Raw genomic sequence first — 14091 nt, 5'->3', positions numbered from 1 at the left:
GTGGGACTTCCAAGGGCTTCGTGGAGGCCAAGATACTACATGTACCTGTGTAGACGCTGTGTAGGGGGTCTTCTGAGAGATCTGTGTTGCAGACGGATTGTGAGGACCTGGTGTGTGTGGGGGTAGCTTCTGAGCACTTGTGGGGTCATGGCTGACTTCACTGGGGGCTTCCTAGGGGCCCGCCGCCATTCTGAGCAGGTCACATTGATTGTCTTTTTGGATTTAAAACTATCTCCCTTACTTAAAGGAGACAGAAAGATACCAACACTTCATGTACGTAACCTAAGTGGTTATAAAAGCATTCAGTGCTATGGAATATTGTCCATGATGTCAGGCAATCTGGAACTTTTTCGGCATCAAGAAGGAAGCTGTTCTACAAAGATGTCTTGAATGGCTCTGTCATTTCCAAGCCAAGCAGGAGAAAGACTATAAAGTCACACGTTTAAAGTGAATATTTCTCTTCAAATAATGTACTTCTGAAAAGTTAAAATAGAGTGATTGCAGGTGCAACTAATTTATTTCACTGTTGCTTTTCAGAGCAGAATCTGTTAAGTATCTTATCGCTAATTGTACACAATTTGATCACTTAAGTATAAAAATATATTCTTGGGAGTCAATAATTTGTTTCTAAATGCCTGTTGTTTCGAACAACAGGCATTTAGAAACAAATGTTACACTGATTCTTCACCCTGAATTCAGCAAGCACATCTGAGTGTCCAGGATGTAGAAAGTCTTGGGCTTGGGACTCCAGGAGGGGGGCTAAGATGCTGTGTTTCTTGCCACTAGCTGAGGGAGTCCTCGGCAAAAGTATAAATACAGGACTTCCCTGGCGGTCCAGTGGTTAAGACTCCACCCTTCCAATGCGGGGAGGTGGCGGGGAGTGGCTTCAATCACTGGTCAGGGCACTAAGATGGCACATACACAGCAGGTCACACTAAATGCTGGAAGTTCCCTGCAGGAGTTGAGGTTCTGACTGTGCCCAGAAAGAAGGGGGACGCTCCTCAGAAGTCTGCAGGATAGGATGGGGAGCCACAGCGAGGGATCAGCTTATATAAAAGCCCCGTGGAAGGGGATTCAGGGCTTGTTCAAGGAACCATATTCAGAGCAGCGTGTCTGAAGAATGGAGGGAGGGTGATGGTGGGGGAGGCAGATGACATAGGAGGGGACACCAGAAACAGCAGTAGGGGGACTTTCCTGGTGGTCAAGTGGTTAAGACTCTGAGCTTCCACTGCCTGGGGCAAAGGTTTGATCCCTGGTCTGCTCAGTTGGTAAAGAATCTGCCTGCAATGCAAGAGACCCTGGTATGATTCCTGAGTCGGGAAGATCCGCTGGAGAAGAGATAGGCTACCCACTCCAGTATTCTTGGGCTTCCCTTGTGGCTCAGCTAGTAAAGAATCTGCCCACAATATGTGAGACCTGGGTTCGATCCCTGGGTTAGGAAGATCCCCTGGAGAAGGGAATGGCTACCCACTCCAGTATTCTGGCCTGGAGAATTCCATGGACTATGTAGTCCATGGTGTCTGAGCAATTTTCACTTCTAGGGCTTCCCCGGTGGCTCAAGTAGAGTCTTCCAGCAGTGCAGGAGACCCAGGTTGGATCCCTGGTTTGGGAAGATCCCCTGGAGAAGGAAATAGCAATCCACTCCAGTAGTCTTGCTTGGAAAATCCCATGGATGGAGAAGCCTGGCAGGCTACAGTTCATGGGGTTGCAAAGAGTCGGACAAAACTGAGCTACTTCATTCGCTCCGTCTCAGGGAACTAAGATCCTGCAGGCCTCATGGGGCAGCCAAAAAAGAAAAGGAACAATAGGAACATGGAAGGAAACTGGGACTTTACAGGTGATAAGGAGCCGCAGACAACATGAATGGGGGAGAGACGTGGACAGATCCCAGTTTTCAAAGAATACACGACTGGGGTGGGGCAGGGCGTCTGGGATGGGCTGAAAAAGAGATCCTCTGCCCCTCTGCCCAGATGTACGGAGACTGGTTACGGGGCACAGGGCAGGACGGGGCCGAGGGGGTAGGTGGGGTTGGCCCACGACCGAGCAACTACAACTGAACTTCCGTTGGTCTCTGCCTTTTAGATCTTTTGGAAGAGGTGTTTTTAGTAAAACTTACAGAGCTAAGTAATGCTGCAGGGGAATTCCAAAGTTTAAGATTTTGTAAGGAAACATTTTCAATCTGATAATGTTTGAGGATGTAACTGAAAATTGTCCCACACTCTGCACCCACTCACAGTGGAGGTGGAAGATGGAGAAAGGATCTGAACACCGTGCAGTAGTCATAGCAACAAGACGGTATCCATGATGACCCCAGCCGATCATCAACCATCGTCAGCTGGGATCCGGCAGGATTCTGGTCTTCGGGTAGAGAACCGAGCCACCCAACCACATAGACACCCCACCTGCGCCACCTTTGGGACGTTTATGTATTTGGTAACGACCATCTTCTTCCTGTTGAACTTATATGCTGGCAGTGAAGTCATATGCTGCCTTTCTAGTAAAAAAAGGTACTTGAGTTTCTTAACTCTGTCTCCATCTCTTTTATCTCAATATCTTCTCAGCAACTCGGACTGGACAGAAGAGGATTAAGAGGGGAATATTTTAGAACACACAAAACAATATTTAATAGACAAACTCAAGTAAAACGCAGCCTGAAATACCTCTACAGTCACGTATGCCCAGAATCATATGGATTCAGGCTACATATTAATGCAATCTATTTTATGACTGTGAAATTGTTCACCTTAATGGCACTGTGCAAGATTCTATGTAAATATACATGGATCTTTATGACTCTTTGCTTGTTCAGATGAGCACTAATTAAAAGCTTCCATCACAGATAACTGTTAGAGAAGAAAGTTATTATAAAATGGTATTACCTTGCGTACCATATTCATAGTAATTAGGATCTTCTGATTCTTTCTTGACTGACACAACTGCTGCTTCCAGTGAAATACCTTGGAACGCAATGGAAATTATAAAATGATGCGTTAAACTCACCAACAGAGATGTGACCGGCTCATACACCTTCCAGGTTGTTTGGATTAACACAGTAACACTGCAGTCAGCAAGAGAACTTGTAGCTCATGCACTATGAATGAATGGGTTAATCCACGTAAAAAGATAACACAACATAAAAGGAATGAAAGATGGAGGGAAAGATGGGGGGTGGAGAAGAGAAGGAGAAAGGGGTCTAGTTCCCAGTCTGGGGAGATTTTCCCTTTCAAGATGGCTGAATATGTACATGTAGTTACATGAAACTTGTAAATATTCTTCTGAAATGGGGCCTGAATTGGCACAGATTATCTTAATTTACTTACTACAACAGGATGAATTTCAAAACCTGGGGAAACTACATTAGTAAAACCAAAAGGCTTTATCAGGGAAAGGTGTGGGAGAGGGCAAAAATTAGCCACAGATGTCTCCCGTCCCAGTATACATGCCTGTTGGCAACATAACTTTCCCACTCCTGATTTCTCCAAGTGGAAAACTACTCCACCTTGTAAAGCCAGGCCCGGCCATGTGACTTGCTTCGGCCAATGGGAGGTAGACAGAGGCTTGAAAAGTGCCTGTGCCTCCGCTTCTGCTGGTTCTCGAGCAGAGCTGCCGGGTGAATGAGCCTGGAGGATGTGGGGCCCAGAGGAGAGAGACCCAGGAGGACAGCCACCCCAGCCCAGAGGACGGCCTGGTCCACACACACATGTGGACACATCACACACACACATCACACACACACATGTGTGAGAAAGACTGAGTCACGGTTTGAAGTCACTCAGTTCTGGGGTGCAGGTGGTCTTTTATACTGCAATAGATAACTCATACAGAAGTACATATAATCTAACTGTGAAAGTTAACAGACGCAAAAACAGTAATTGTGACATAGCTTGGGATTTCACTGTTTGGCATTAATTAACAAGTTCCAGGGTGGGGCTGGGGGGTCTTCTGAAATTAACAGCGCTGTTAGCATAGGGATAGTGAGATGGGGTATTAAAGAATGTGATTATCAAAAGGGCTTTCCTGGTGGCTCAGCTGGTAAAGAATCTACCTGCAACATGGGAGACCTGGGTTCGATCCCTGGATTGGGAAGATCCCCTGGAGAAGGGAAAGGCTACCCACTCTAGTATTCTGGCCTGGAGAATTCCAAGGACTGTATAGTCCATGGGGTCGCAAAGAGTCGGACGCGATTGACTTTCACTTTTCACATATCACTAGCCTGAATTTTGTTTGAAACGTGTATAGCTTTTGTAACTTAGAGTCAAACTTTTAGGTACAACTTCCAAGTTGATTAGGCACTAATGACTCTACTAACAGACATCTGAAATATGTGACGGCTGGGCTGTCAAAGAAAAATTCCTGTTCAGTGCAGGCAACTGAAAGCAGATTTGATGCTGCGGAATGCAGAATGTGTTTGAAATGGTAATGAAAACAGACTGGCTTCAGCTTTTCCTCAACACATGACTGGGGGGTGGGGAAATTCAAAAGGCAAAACCCGTACAAACAGCTGTTCAGCGTGTCAGGTGCTACACAGACATCGTGGGAAGGAAGGCCGAGGGATGGTCAGCTCTCAGAAGCCTGGAGGCAGCTGGAAGCGATTCGTACCATGAAATTCACAGCAGAAGGTCACATTATTAGGGAACACATTTTATCTTAAAGGGAACCACATCTCCAAAGAAGAGAGACCTCAACAAAAGAGGCCTATTTTAAGGCCAGTGGGAATGGCTCATCCACCCTACAGCTGGTGAGGAAGGAGAGGGAGGCAGCAGGGACCATGGTTTCATGAAAGGGCCCCCGCTCAGGGAGGGCTAACAACTGCTCACTCTCATCTCATCTGTTTTCCCAGTTTCTAACAGGAGACTGTGGCTTGGAGGTTTTAAATTCTCCATGACCAATAGGGACACAGGCAGAATGTATCTGAAATGCATCCCTGAATCATGGAAATGCATCATGGCCAAGATTAAAGGGGCTTCTCTGGTGGCTCAGCGGTACAGAATCCGCCTACAGTGCAAGAGATACAGGAGATGAGGGCTTGATCCCTGGATCAGGAAGATCCCCTGGAGGAGGACATGGCAACCCACTCCAGTATTCTTGCCCGGGAAAGCCCATGGACAGAGGAGCCTGGTGGGCTACAGTCCATAGGGTCACACAGCCAGACATAACTGAGAACACACACATCCCTAAGATTAAAGGGGCATCACGTATAAGGGGGATGAAAACTACACAGCTGAATTCTGCTAGCTGAAATCCTCGGCTCCTCACTGACTTGTGTTGGTTTTACCTAGGATAACTACAATGGACAAGCACTCTTATTTTTCAGACCCTGATGTTTAAGGTGGAGCTTCCACCGAGCACACATTTACATGTAGACGGGAGTGACCCTGGTGTATGACAAGGGAGGGGTCAGGCTCTCCTTCCCCGAGGGACAGGGGGAGGCAGCCCGGCATAAACCATACCCTGACACCTTCAGAAACGTGGGTGCTCTGACCTCCATTTCACTGAAGATAAAGTCTCTCTTTGCCTTTCCTCTACATGTTTTCTTAATATTGAATATTTTTTCTTTTAGATTCTCTCATACTTCATTTTAACTTTTGGAAGTTTGGAACTGTTTCTTATTTTTAGATTGCTTTTCTAAACATTATTATATTCTAGTTTTACCCCCTTATGGTAGTAGGTGGTTTAGTTACTAAGTCACGTCCAATTCTTTCTTCCCCAGGGACTGTGTGCCTCCAGGCTCCTCTGTCCATGGGATTCTCTAGGCAAGAATACTGGAATGGGTTGCCATTTTCTTCTCTAGGGGATCTTCCCGACTGACCCAGGGATCAAATTCTTGTCTCCTGCATTGCAGGCAGATCCTTTACTGCTGGGCCACCAGGGAAGCCCTTTCCCCCCTTATAGCCAGTTTGCTTTCATCTTTATCTTTGCGAGGTTTGAGCTTTAGTTTTATGTACTTGTTTATTTTAGGTTGCCTAAGCTTTTAACTTCTAATGCTTTCATTATTTTCCCACCCCTTGATTAAACATTTGACTTTTAAATTTTTTTCTATTTTTAACCTCTAACATTTTCCCCTAATGCCATTTTTCTTTTTTCTTTTCTTTTTTGAGAAGTGGGAGAGGCAGGGATGGGGGTTAACTGCTCTCATCCATCAAAGAGGGATTTCTTTTCTGCCAATATAGATTATCATAGTAATGCATGTCTATTGTAGAACATTTAGAAATTACAGAGTGTAAGAAAGCAATAAAACAAGTTGTTTATTCATACTTTATTCATAAATCAAATTCATAATTCCAAATGTATGTTTAAGACTTTTTTACTTATTTAACAATCAAGTTCTAATTTCCATATGATTAAAATAATACTTTACCTACAAATATATCTACTTAGTGACCCCATGGACTGTAGCCTGCCAGGATCGTCTGTCCATGGAATTCCCCAGGTCAGAACACTGGAGTGGGTAGCCGTTTTCTTTTCCAGGGGATCTTCCTAACCCAGGGATCAAACCCAGGTCTCCCGCATTGCAGGCTAATTCTTTACTGTCTGAACCACCAGAGAAGCCCAATAACATTTTAGTACCCAGTATTTATTGAACTAGAAGACTTTTTTCTAGATATTTGAGTAAAATATGATTCTGCAAATATGGCCACAGTTGAGGTTAACTGGATTTTCTACATGGACCAATAGATCATCTGAAAATTAAAGACAATTTTATTCATTATTTTCAATCATATACTGTATATTTCCTTTTCTTGTCTTAGTGCATTAACTAGGACTTTCCGTATGACACTGAAAGGGAGTAATGAGAGGGGACATCCTTCCTGATCTTAGTGGGAAAAATTATAGTTTCTCACCATTAAATATGATGTCAGCTATAGGTTTTTTGAAGTTTTTTTTTTATCAAGTTGAGGAAGTTCCCCTCTAGTCCTGCTTTACTGAAAGTACCATTTTCACATAAAATGTGAAGTGAAAGTGAAAGTTGCTCAGTCGTGTCCAACTCTTTGAGACTCCATGGACTGTAGCCCGCCAGGCTCCTCTGTCCATGGAATTCTCCAGGCCAGAATACTGGAGTGGGTATTAAAAGGAGTCAAATAATAACCTGCTGAATACCTCATTCTACAAGCATCAGTGTACATACCAGAATCTTCCATGGGTTCGGTCTTCACACGGATGGGGGCGCAGCTAAAAGGAGAAGGGCACGCTGGTCAAGATGGGCAGGGAAAGAACTGCCCACAGGCATCTGGACACTGAACCCACTCCCCAGATCTCCGTGATGTCATGATTCCCCTCACCTCCTCAAGCTGAACACACAGCTACCTCGACTGTAATTTCGTAAAGTTAAATGACACCACGAAGAAAGTTAAAGGTGTCAACAGAATATAGTTTCATAATCCCAAACACCCCTTTGAATAAGGAACATGTAACAAAATAAGCCATTCCATACTCTAAAAACTAATACACTGGGTTTAGATGTGGCATTAATTTTCTTTTTGTCCCTTACCTTTCACTTGGTGATGTCGCTGACCTGTCGGTGTCGGTTACCACCCCAGGACCACCTGCGCAGGAGTAAGAAGACACACGCTAGCTAGTTTCATGCATCTTGAAACATGACAACATTCAAAGGCACATAAAGGGAAGGGAAATACAGAGAGGACAGAATTCCAGGTTCCAGGTCATCAGAGAAGGGCAGCAGAGGGGCCAGCTCAAAGCAGCCCCCAAGGACTGGGCCACCTGTGTGGGCAAAATGGGTGCTGAGCAGCAGCCTGGGGCCAGAGTGGCCTCCAGCAGGTTACTAAGCCTCCCTGGGCCTCAGTGTCCTCATCTGAGGATGGTGGTTGAGTACGGATTCATTTATCCATGCAACGTGCTTAGAACAGTGTCCATCACAGAATGTGTCAGCAGTTATCTTCATTATTCTGTAAGGACAATACAAGCTGCCTGGGACAGTGGTCACCAGCCACCCCTCACCCTCCAGTCCCTCCTTCAAGGTGAGCTGGGCCCCCAGGAAGTCACAACTGCTCCAGAAATACTTGCTTTGTGAGCAGTCCATGCACAGGGGTGTCTCATCACCCTCTGTACCCCGAGGTATGGACAGTGAGACCCCCGCCCACCCCAGCCACTTGGTTTCTGCACGTATGTAGGCTCAGCATGACACTCTCTTTAGATCTGGTCTTTCATGAACCTTTCACGACCCAAGGTTTCCAACTACATCCAGAATAATGATCTGAGAAAACAAGAAGTGGGCGTAGATGGATCTCTAAATGCTCCTGGAGGGTTGCTTCTTTTTTTGGTCCCTTCATCATTATGAGGAGAGTATGAGTCGTCCTGGGTTCCCAAATGTAGTTTCCAACACCCTGCACATAGCTTTCTGCCTGACCACATGGAATGGGCTTCCTGGGGGAACCAAGCCGTTAAGACCCTGCTTATCTTGGGTGCCAGCTTCTCCAGGAAAGCTCTTCTGACCACACAATTCTAACCCTTTCCCGAGGGCTCTCAGGGTCACCACCCCTTGTTCTCTGAACAGCCTCATTCCTTCTTGCAGACATCTCAGAAACACAGGAATGGCCACACAGCCCAGACCTACTCCTGAAGCCCACAACGCCTGGCCCGTGGCTGGTGTGCAAAGACCAGCATCCTCACATTCCTATGCATGTGGACAAGGGAGGTCTCCTGCCCTGTGAAGGCTGGATGCAGAAGTCCACTGGCACGCAAGCTGGAGGAGGGTGGTGTGCTCCTGGGCTGGGTGTGTGTGTTTCCCTGAGCTGTTGTCCCTGCAAACATCACCCCAGGTCCCGGGATCAGAGGGGGCTTCCTCAATGTGGGAAAGGCACAGCCTAAACAAGTGTGAGAATGTGCCAAACTTGCACTTTAACTAAGAAAAGCAAAGTGGGCAGTCACCAAGGAGGAGAAGCTGTCACTTACCTGGCTGATTCGCTGGACCCGGGAAAGGTCTGCAAAAAAACCCCATATGTTAACACTGACATGAACACACCACCCACACAGAGTAAACATCTGAAGAACCAACTTCTAAACGTAAGGGGACGGGCTTCCTTGGTGGCTTAGTGGTAAAAAAAAATCTGCCTGCCAATGCAGGAGACGTGGGTTTGATCCCTGGTCTGGGAAGATCCCACACTACCGAGCCCGCGCGCCCTAGAGGTGGTGTTCGGCAACAAGAGGAGCCACTGAAATGAGAAGCCTGCGTATCACGGCTAGAAAGGAGCCCCCGCTTGCCACAACTAGAGCAAAGCCCATGCAGCAATGGAGCCCCAGCACAGTCAAAAGTAGAAAAATAAAATTATTTACACAAATACAGCAATCCCAATAAATAAATGTAACGGGACAGATTTAACCAACTGAAATTAAGCTGTCAAAGTTTATCTTCAGATGAACCAGCTGTGAGAAAAGGGGGAGAGCCTGTCACCTGCTGATGAGGAATGAAATCCCCGCTTTGTTCTCCAAAATCCACTTCAGCGTTGCAAGGTCATAGTTCTCAGGGTGTTGGAAGGGGACCCCTTCTGGGAGCCCCTGAACCACTATCGCCTCCTGGTCCGTCAGCATCTTCTCGTAGGGAACAGGTACCATGGCTGTTGTCCCCAAGGCTTTGCCTGGAAGCACCAGCAGGATATCTTTAAACAACAGGAGCGTAAAAAACCCTGACCGTCAATTTCAGTTAGTGTCATAAACCCAGGTGGTGACATCTGGCTCCAAAGTTTATTAAAATCCTAAAGTGTCCCGTGCTGCTATATCTCAAGTTTGTAACATTTCTAATCAAAGGGCCAAAAGAGAATACATAGAATCTGTTTTCCTTTAAATCTTCACAGAAGGGAAAATAACAGATTGCATAATCTATAAAAACATGGAATCAGTATGTTGCACACTGGAAACTAATATAAGGTAAGTCAACTTATATTTACTTATATTTCAATAAGTAAACTAAAAATGATCCATTTCTGAAAGAAAAGACAATAATAGGTCTTTCTGTCTCTTCTCTTGGCGGTTGCACAATGCAGGGTACTCGCCCTGGTGCCCCCAGGGCTGCAGGGAACACCCTGTGTGGTTACCCACGATGCTGCCCGCTGAGGAAGAGGGCCCGGCCCAAAGCTTACTCCCTCTGTCACCCGGCACAGACCAGGCCTTGCCTGGAGAGAGCTGAGGCCTCATGTCACCACCTGGGGCTGTGACAGTCTCTCTGCACCGCTGGCCATCCCCAAGGTCCTGGAGACCCATTTCTCACAGGGAAGTATAACCTGAGACCCTAAGACCCCCTAGCTGGGGTCCCCAAATACAAACACCCACTGCAGGTCACACAGATGTGCGCAGCTGTATAGGAAAGGGGAGCCAGGCCTGAAGATGCTAACAGGCTTCTAACGCAAATGTAACACCTGCAGACACCCTTGTTCTCTAGCTTTTAAGTGGTTTTTTGTTTTGTGTGTGTGTTTTTTTTTAAATGCACTGTGTTGCATGCCAGATGTTACTTCTGGCATAGTACCATGCCCCTGGCAGTGGAAGCACAGATTCTTAACCATTGAACCACCTGGGAACAACCCTATCTAAAGCATTGTGTAGGTATTAAGAAAAATAAAAAAACACCGTCTCAGGGAAGTGAGGCTCAGGAGGGAGGGGATATATGTATAATTATGGTTGATTCACGTTGTTGTACGGCAGAAACCAACACATTTCAAAGCAATTTTCCTCCAATTAAAAAATAAATTAAAAAAAAATTTCTGTGTCCAGGCCTGTGGGGAGACCAATGACGATGAGGCTGGTGTGTGAACCAACCATGAACATCTGTCATAACTACATGGCTGTGGGGAGGGGGCTCCACAAAGACTGAAGGCTGATGTATACAGAGGTTCTGACAAATGGGAAGAGACCATGTTGATCTGGTACTTAACTGGCTGTTCGCTTGAAGAAAATGTGGATTTCTCTAATGTTAGAGATGGTTTATATAGTCACGCTGATAAAATGACCTCTAATACCATCTTTGCCAACAAAGGTCCATCTAGTCAAGGCTATGGTTTTTCTAGTAGTCATGTATGAATGTGAGAGCTGGACTATAAAGAAAGCTGAGCACCAAAGAATTGATGCTTTTGAACTGTGGTGTTGGAGAAGACTCTTGAGAGTCCCTTGGACTACAAGGAGATCCAACCAGTCCATCCTAAAGGAGATCAGTCCTGGGTATTCATTGGAAGGACTGATGTTAAAGCTGAAACTCCAATACTTTGGCCACCTGATGCGAAGAGCTGACTCACATGAAAAGACCCTGATGCTGGGAAAGATTGAAGGCAGGAGGAGGAGGGGATGACAGAGGATAAGATGGTTGGATGGCATCACCGACTCGATGGACATGGGTTTGGATGGACTCCGGGAGTTGGTGATGGACAGGGAGGCCTGGCGTGCTGCAGTTCATGGGGTCACAAAGAGTTGGACACAACTGAGCAACTGAACTGAACTGAATACCATCTTTGTGGGCTTCCCTAGTGGCTCAGAGGTAAAGAATCCGCCTGCCAATGCAGCAGATGAGGGTTCCATTCCTGGGTCGGGAAGATCCCCTGGGGAAGGAAATGGCCATCCATTCCAGTATTCTTGCCTGGAGAATCTAATGGACATAGGAGCCTGGGGGCAGCTACAGTCCATGGGGTCACAAAAGAGTTGGACACGACTGAGCGACTCAACAACACCGTCTTCTGTAGTGAACTAGTCAGGGAATGAATGCCTAAGGTGAGCTTTACCGTAACAAAAGCAGAAATAGTCTTCGACAGCTTTTCTGAGGATTTCCGTTTCTCCTGAATCAACCTGCATTGCGCTGGCATTGGCGGGGCCTGGGGGTTTCATCTCCTGCGGCCCTTCGGCAACACCTATGAATGAGCCATCAGTACAAAGTAAGAAGCCAAGCATCTGTACAGTACATTTCCTTAATATCCATGCTTCCAGTACTGAAAGGAAAAAGGGGAAAAGGAATTGACATAAAACAAGATCTTTTGGGACTGGAGGGAAAAAAAAAAAAAAAAAAACAAGATCTTTTAATTAAAAAAATAGGGTAAAATAACAAGGTGATAGTCTCTGAAATGACTCTATGGATAAACAATAATTCAACATATGAGGAAACAGAATTTAGCAGTTCAAAGGAAAATATCATAGAAAATTATTTGCTACCTAGTTTGCAAGCGACAGTCACTAGGCAGGAAGACCCTCAGAACTGGAGAGGTTTAGGACCAGCCCCCCAATGATAAGCTCTGAACAAAATCTTAAGATCAATTACTTTTATTTTTTGGCCTAACACATGGCACGTAGGATCCTTGTTCCCCCATCAGGGATTGAACCCATGCATCCTGCATGGTTAAGCATGGAGTCTTAACCATTGGACCACCAAGGAAGTCCTAAGATCGATTACATGAAAGTTTTGAAGAACAGTCAAAAACAGGCAAAACCAGAAAGGAATGACGTCCTTGAAAGAAGGTGGGAACACAGGGAGTGAGCTGCACACGGACCTGGCTTTTCCCCTGTGGGAGCTCCTTACTTCCTGTGGGATTCCGGGGGAAATAGAGCTTAACCAAAAAAAAGCAGCTGGGGTAAAGAATCTGTCTGCCACCGCAGGATCCGCAAGATCCCTGGGCCGGGAAGATTCCCTGAAGGAGGAAATGGCAACCCACTCCAGTATTCTTGCCTGGAGAATCCCATGGACAGAGGAGCCTGGCGGGCTGTAGTCCACGGGGTCACAAAGAGTCAGACATGATTGAGTGCCTGGGCACTAACAGCATCAGTCTTAGCTGAAATGAGGAAATCTACGTCACAGGTCGGGACTGCCGCTGTGGTCGGACAGAGAAGCAGAAGTTCTGGAGAAGAATGAGTCACAAGGCGGGAGACCCAACATCATCACAGCAGCCTCCCTCGGATTCTTGTTGTTTTCGTTGCTAAGTCGTGTCTGACTCTTTGAGACCCCACGGACTGTAGCCCTGCCGGGCTCCTCTGTCCACGGGATCTCCCAGGCAACAATACTGGAGTGGGTTGCCATTTCCTCCTTCAGGGGATCTTCCCGGCCTAGGGATCGAACCCGAGTCTCTTGCATTGCAGGCGAATTCGTTACCATCTGAGCCACCAGCGACGCCTTGACTGGTCCTCAAACTGTGCAAGCATGGGGGGAGGCTTTAAGGAGAAGCAACGTTTGCAAGCTAAATTGCTGGGCAGAGATTTGACAGCCAACAGGGTTTAAACATATTTAAACAGGGTTTTGGATTCACCAGGCTCGGGAAGCTTGTTGAACACCTTGTAAAACTAAGGGGCACGTCGTAGGAGGAGGGGCCGCCCTCCGAGACAGAGAGGTGGGTGCTCCAGGGCCAAGGGCATCACTTGTCCACATGGGGACCGGGTGACCTGCCAGTAACTTCACTGCCTGCCAGGACAAAACGCAATTTTTTTAACAGACTTTTACAACATAGTATGCATAATACCCAGTATGAAATTTAAAATTAGTAGGGACTTCCCTGGCGGTCCAGTGGTCAAGACTCTGGGCTCCCAATGCAGGGGGCACAGGTTCAATCCCTGTTTGGGGAACTAAGATCTCACATGCTCTGCAGCACAGTAAAAAAAAACAAAAAAAAAAAAACCCCAAAAGCTCCACACACACAAAAACAAAACTTAAAATTAGTAGAAATGTGAAGAAGCAGGAAATTGTGACCCATGATCAAAAGAGAAAAAAAAGCAATTTATAGACTCAGACCCGTTAATGACTCAGTTGAAATGACCAGATGAGGACTTGAAACAACTGCTGTAAATACATGAAGGACTTTGTATAGCCGTGGTGAACATAACAAATGAATGTAAGGGGAATTCCAACAGAGAAATGAAAATGCTAACCAGAGAAAGAAGCAAGAAAATGGAATTTTAGAAATGGAAAACAGTTGGGAATGAAAATTTACCCAGATGAATAGTGACCTGGATATGGCAGAAGGAAGAATCAGTGTCCTCAAAGAAACGCCAGTAGAAACTATCCAATCTGAAGCTTGAATACAAAAAGAAAAAGGGGACATACACACACAAGAGGGAAGAGAGCCTTAATGACCTGTGAGTCAATAAAGAGCAATTTTCCCTCTCTGTGTAAAT

The 14091-nt window shown here is 46.0% G+C and overlaps 1 protein-coding gene across 9 annotated transcripts in view; it reads right to left on the bottom strand.

Annotated features, from left to right (window-relative positions):
• LOC133063697 (general transcription factor II-I repeat domain-containing protein 2) overlaps positions 1–14091 on the bottom strand; it is a 58933-nt gene that overhangs the window by 24634 nt on the left and 20208 nt on the right. For 7 of the 9 annotated variants that reach the window (XM_061153377.1, XM_061153378.1, XM_061153379.1 and 4 more), the window contains exons 4-9: positions 11721–11846; positions 9410–9593; positions 8911–8939; positions 7490–7544; positions 7127–7170; positions 2880–2957 (exon numbers count right to left, since the gene is read on the bottom strand). In XM_061153377.1, coding sequence (XP_061009360.1) covers positions 2880–2957; positions 7127–7170; positions 7490–7544; positions 8911–8939; positions 9410–9593; positions 11721–11846 — 516 coding nt within the window. The remainder of the gene's footprint in view (positions 1–2879; positions 2958–7126; positions 7171–7489; positions 7545–8910; positions 8940–9409; positions 9594–11720; positions 11847–14091) is intronic. The other 2 variants (XM_061153372.1, XM_061153374.1) reach the window with 1 other exon arrangement.

This window comes from Dama dama, chromosome 10 (assembly GCF_033118175.1).
Source record: "Dama dama isolate Ldn47 chromosome 10, ASM3311817v1, whole genome shotgun sequence".
NCBI classification, from domain to species: domain Eukaryota; kingdom Metazoa; phylum Chordata; class Mammalia; order Artiodactyla; family Cervidae; genus Dama; species Dama dama.
Note: the sequence above shows the minus strand (reverse complement) of the source record. Positions and strands in the feature narration are given on the sequence as shown.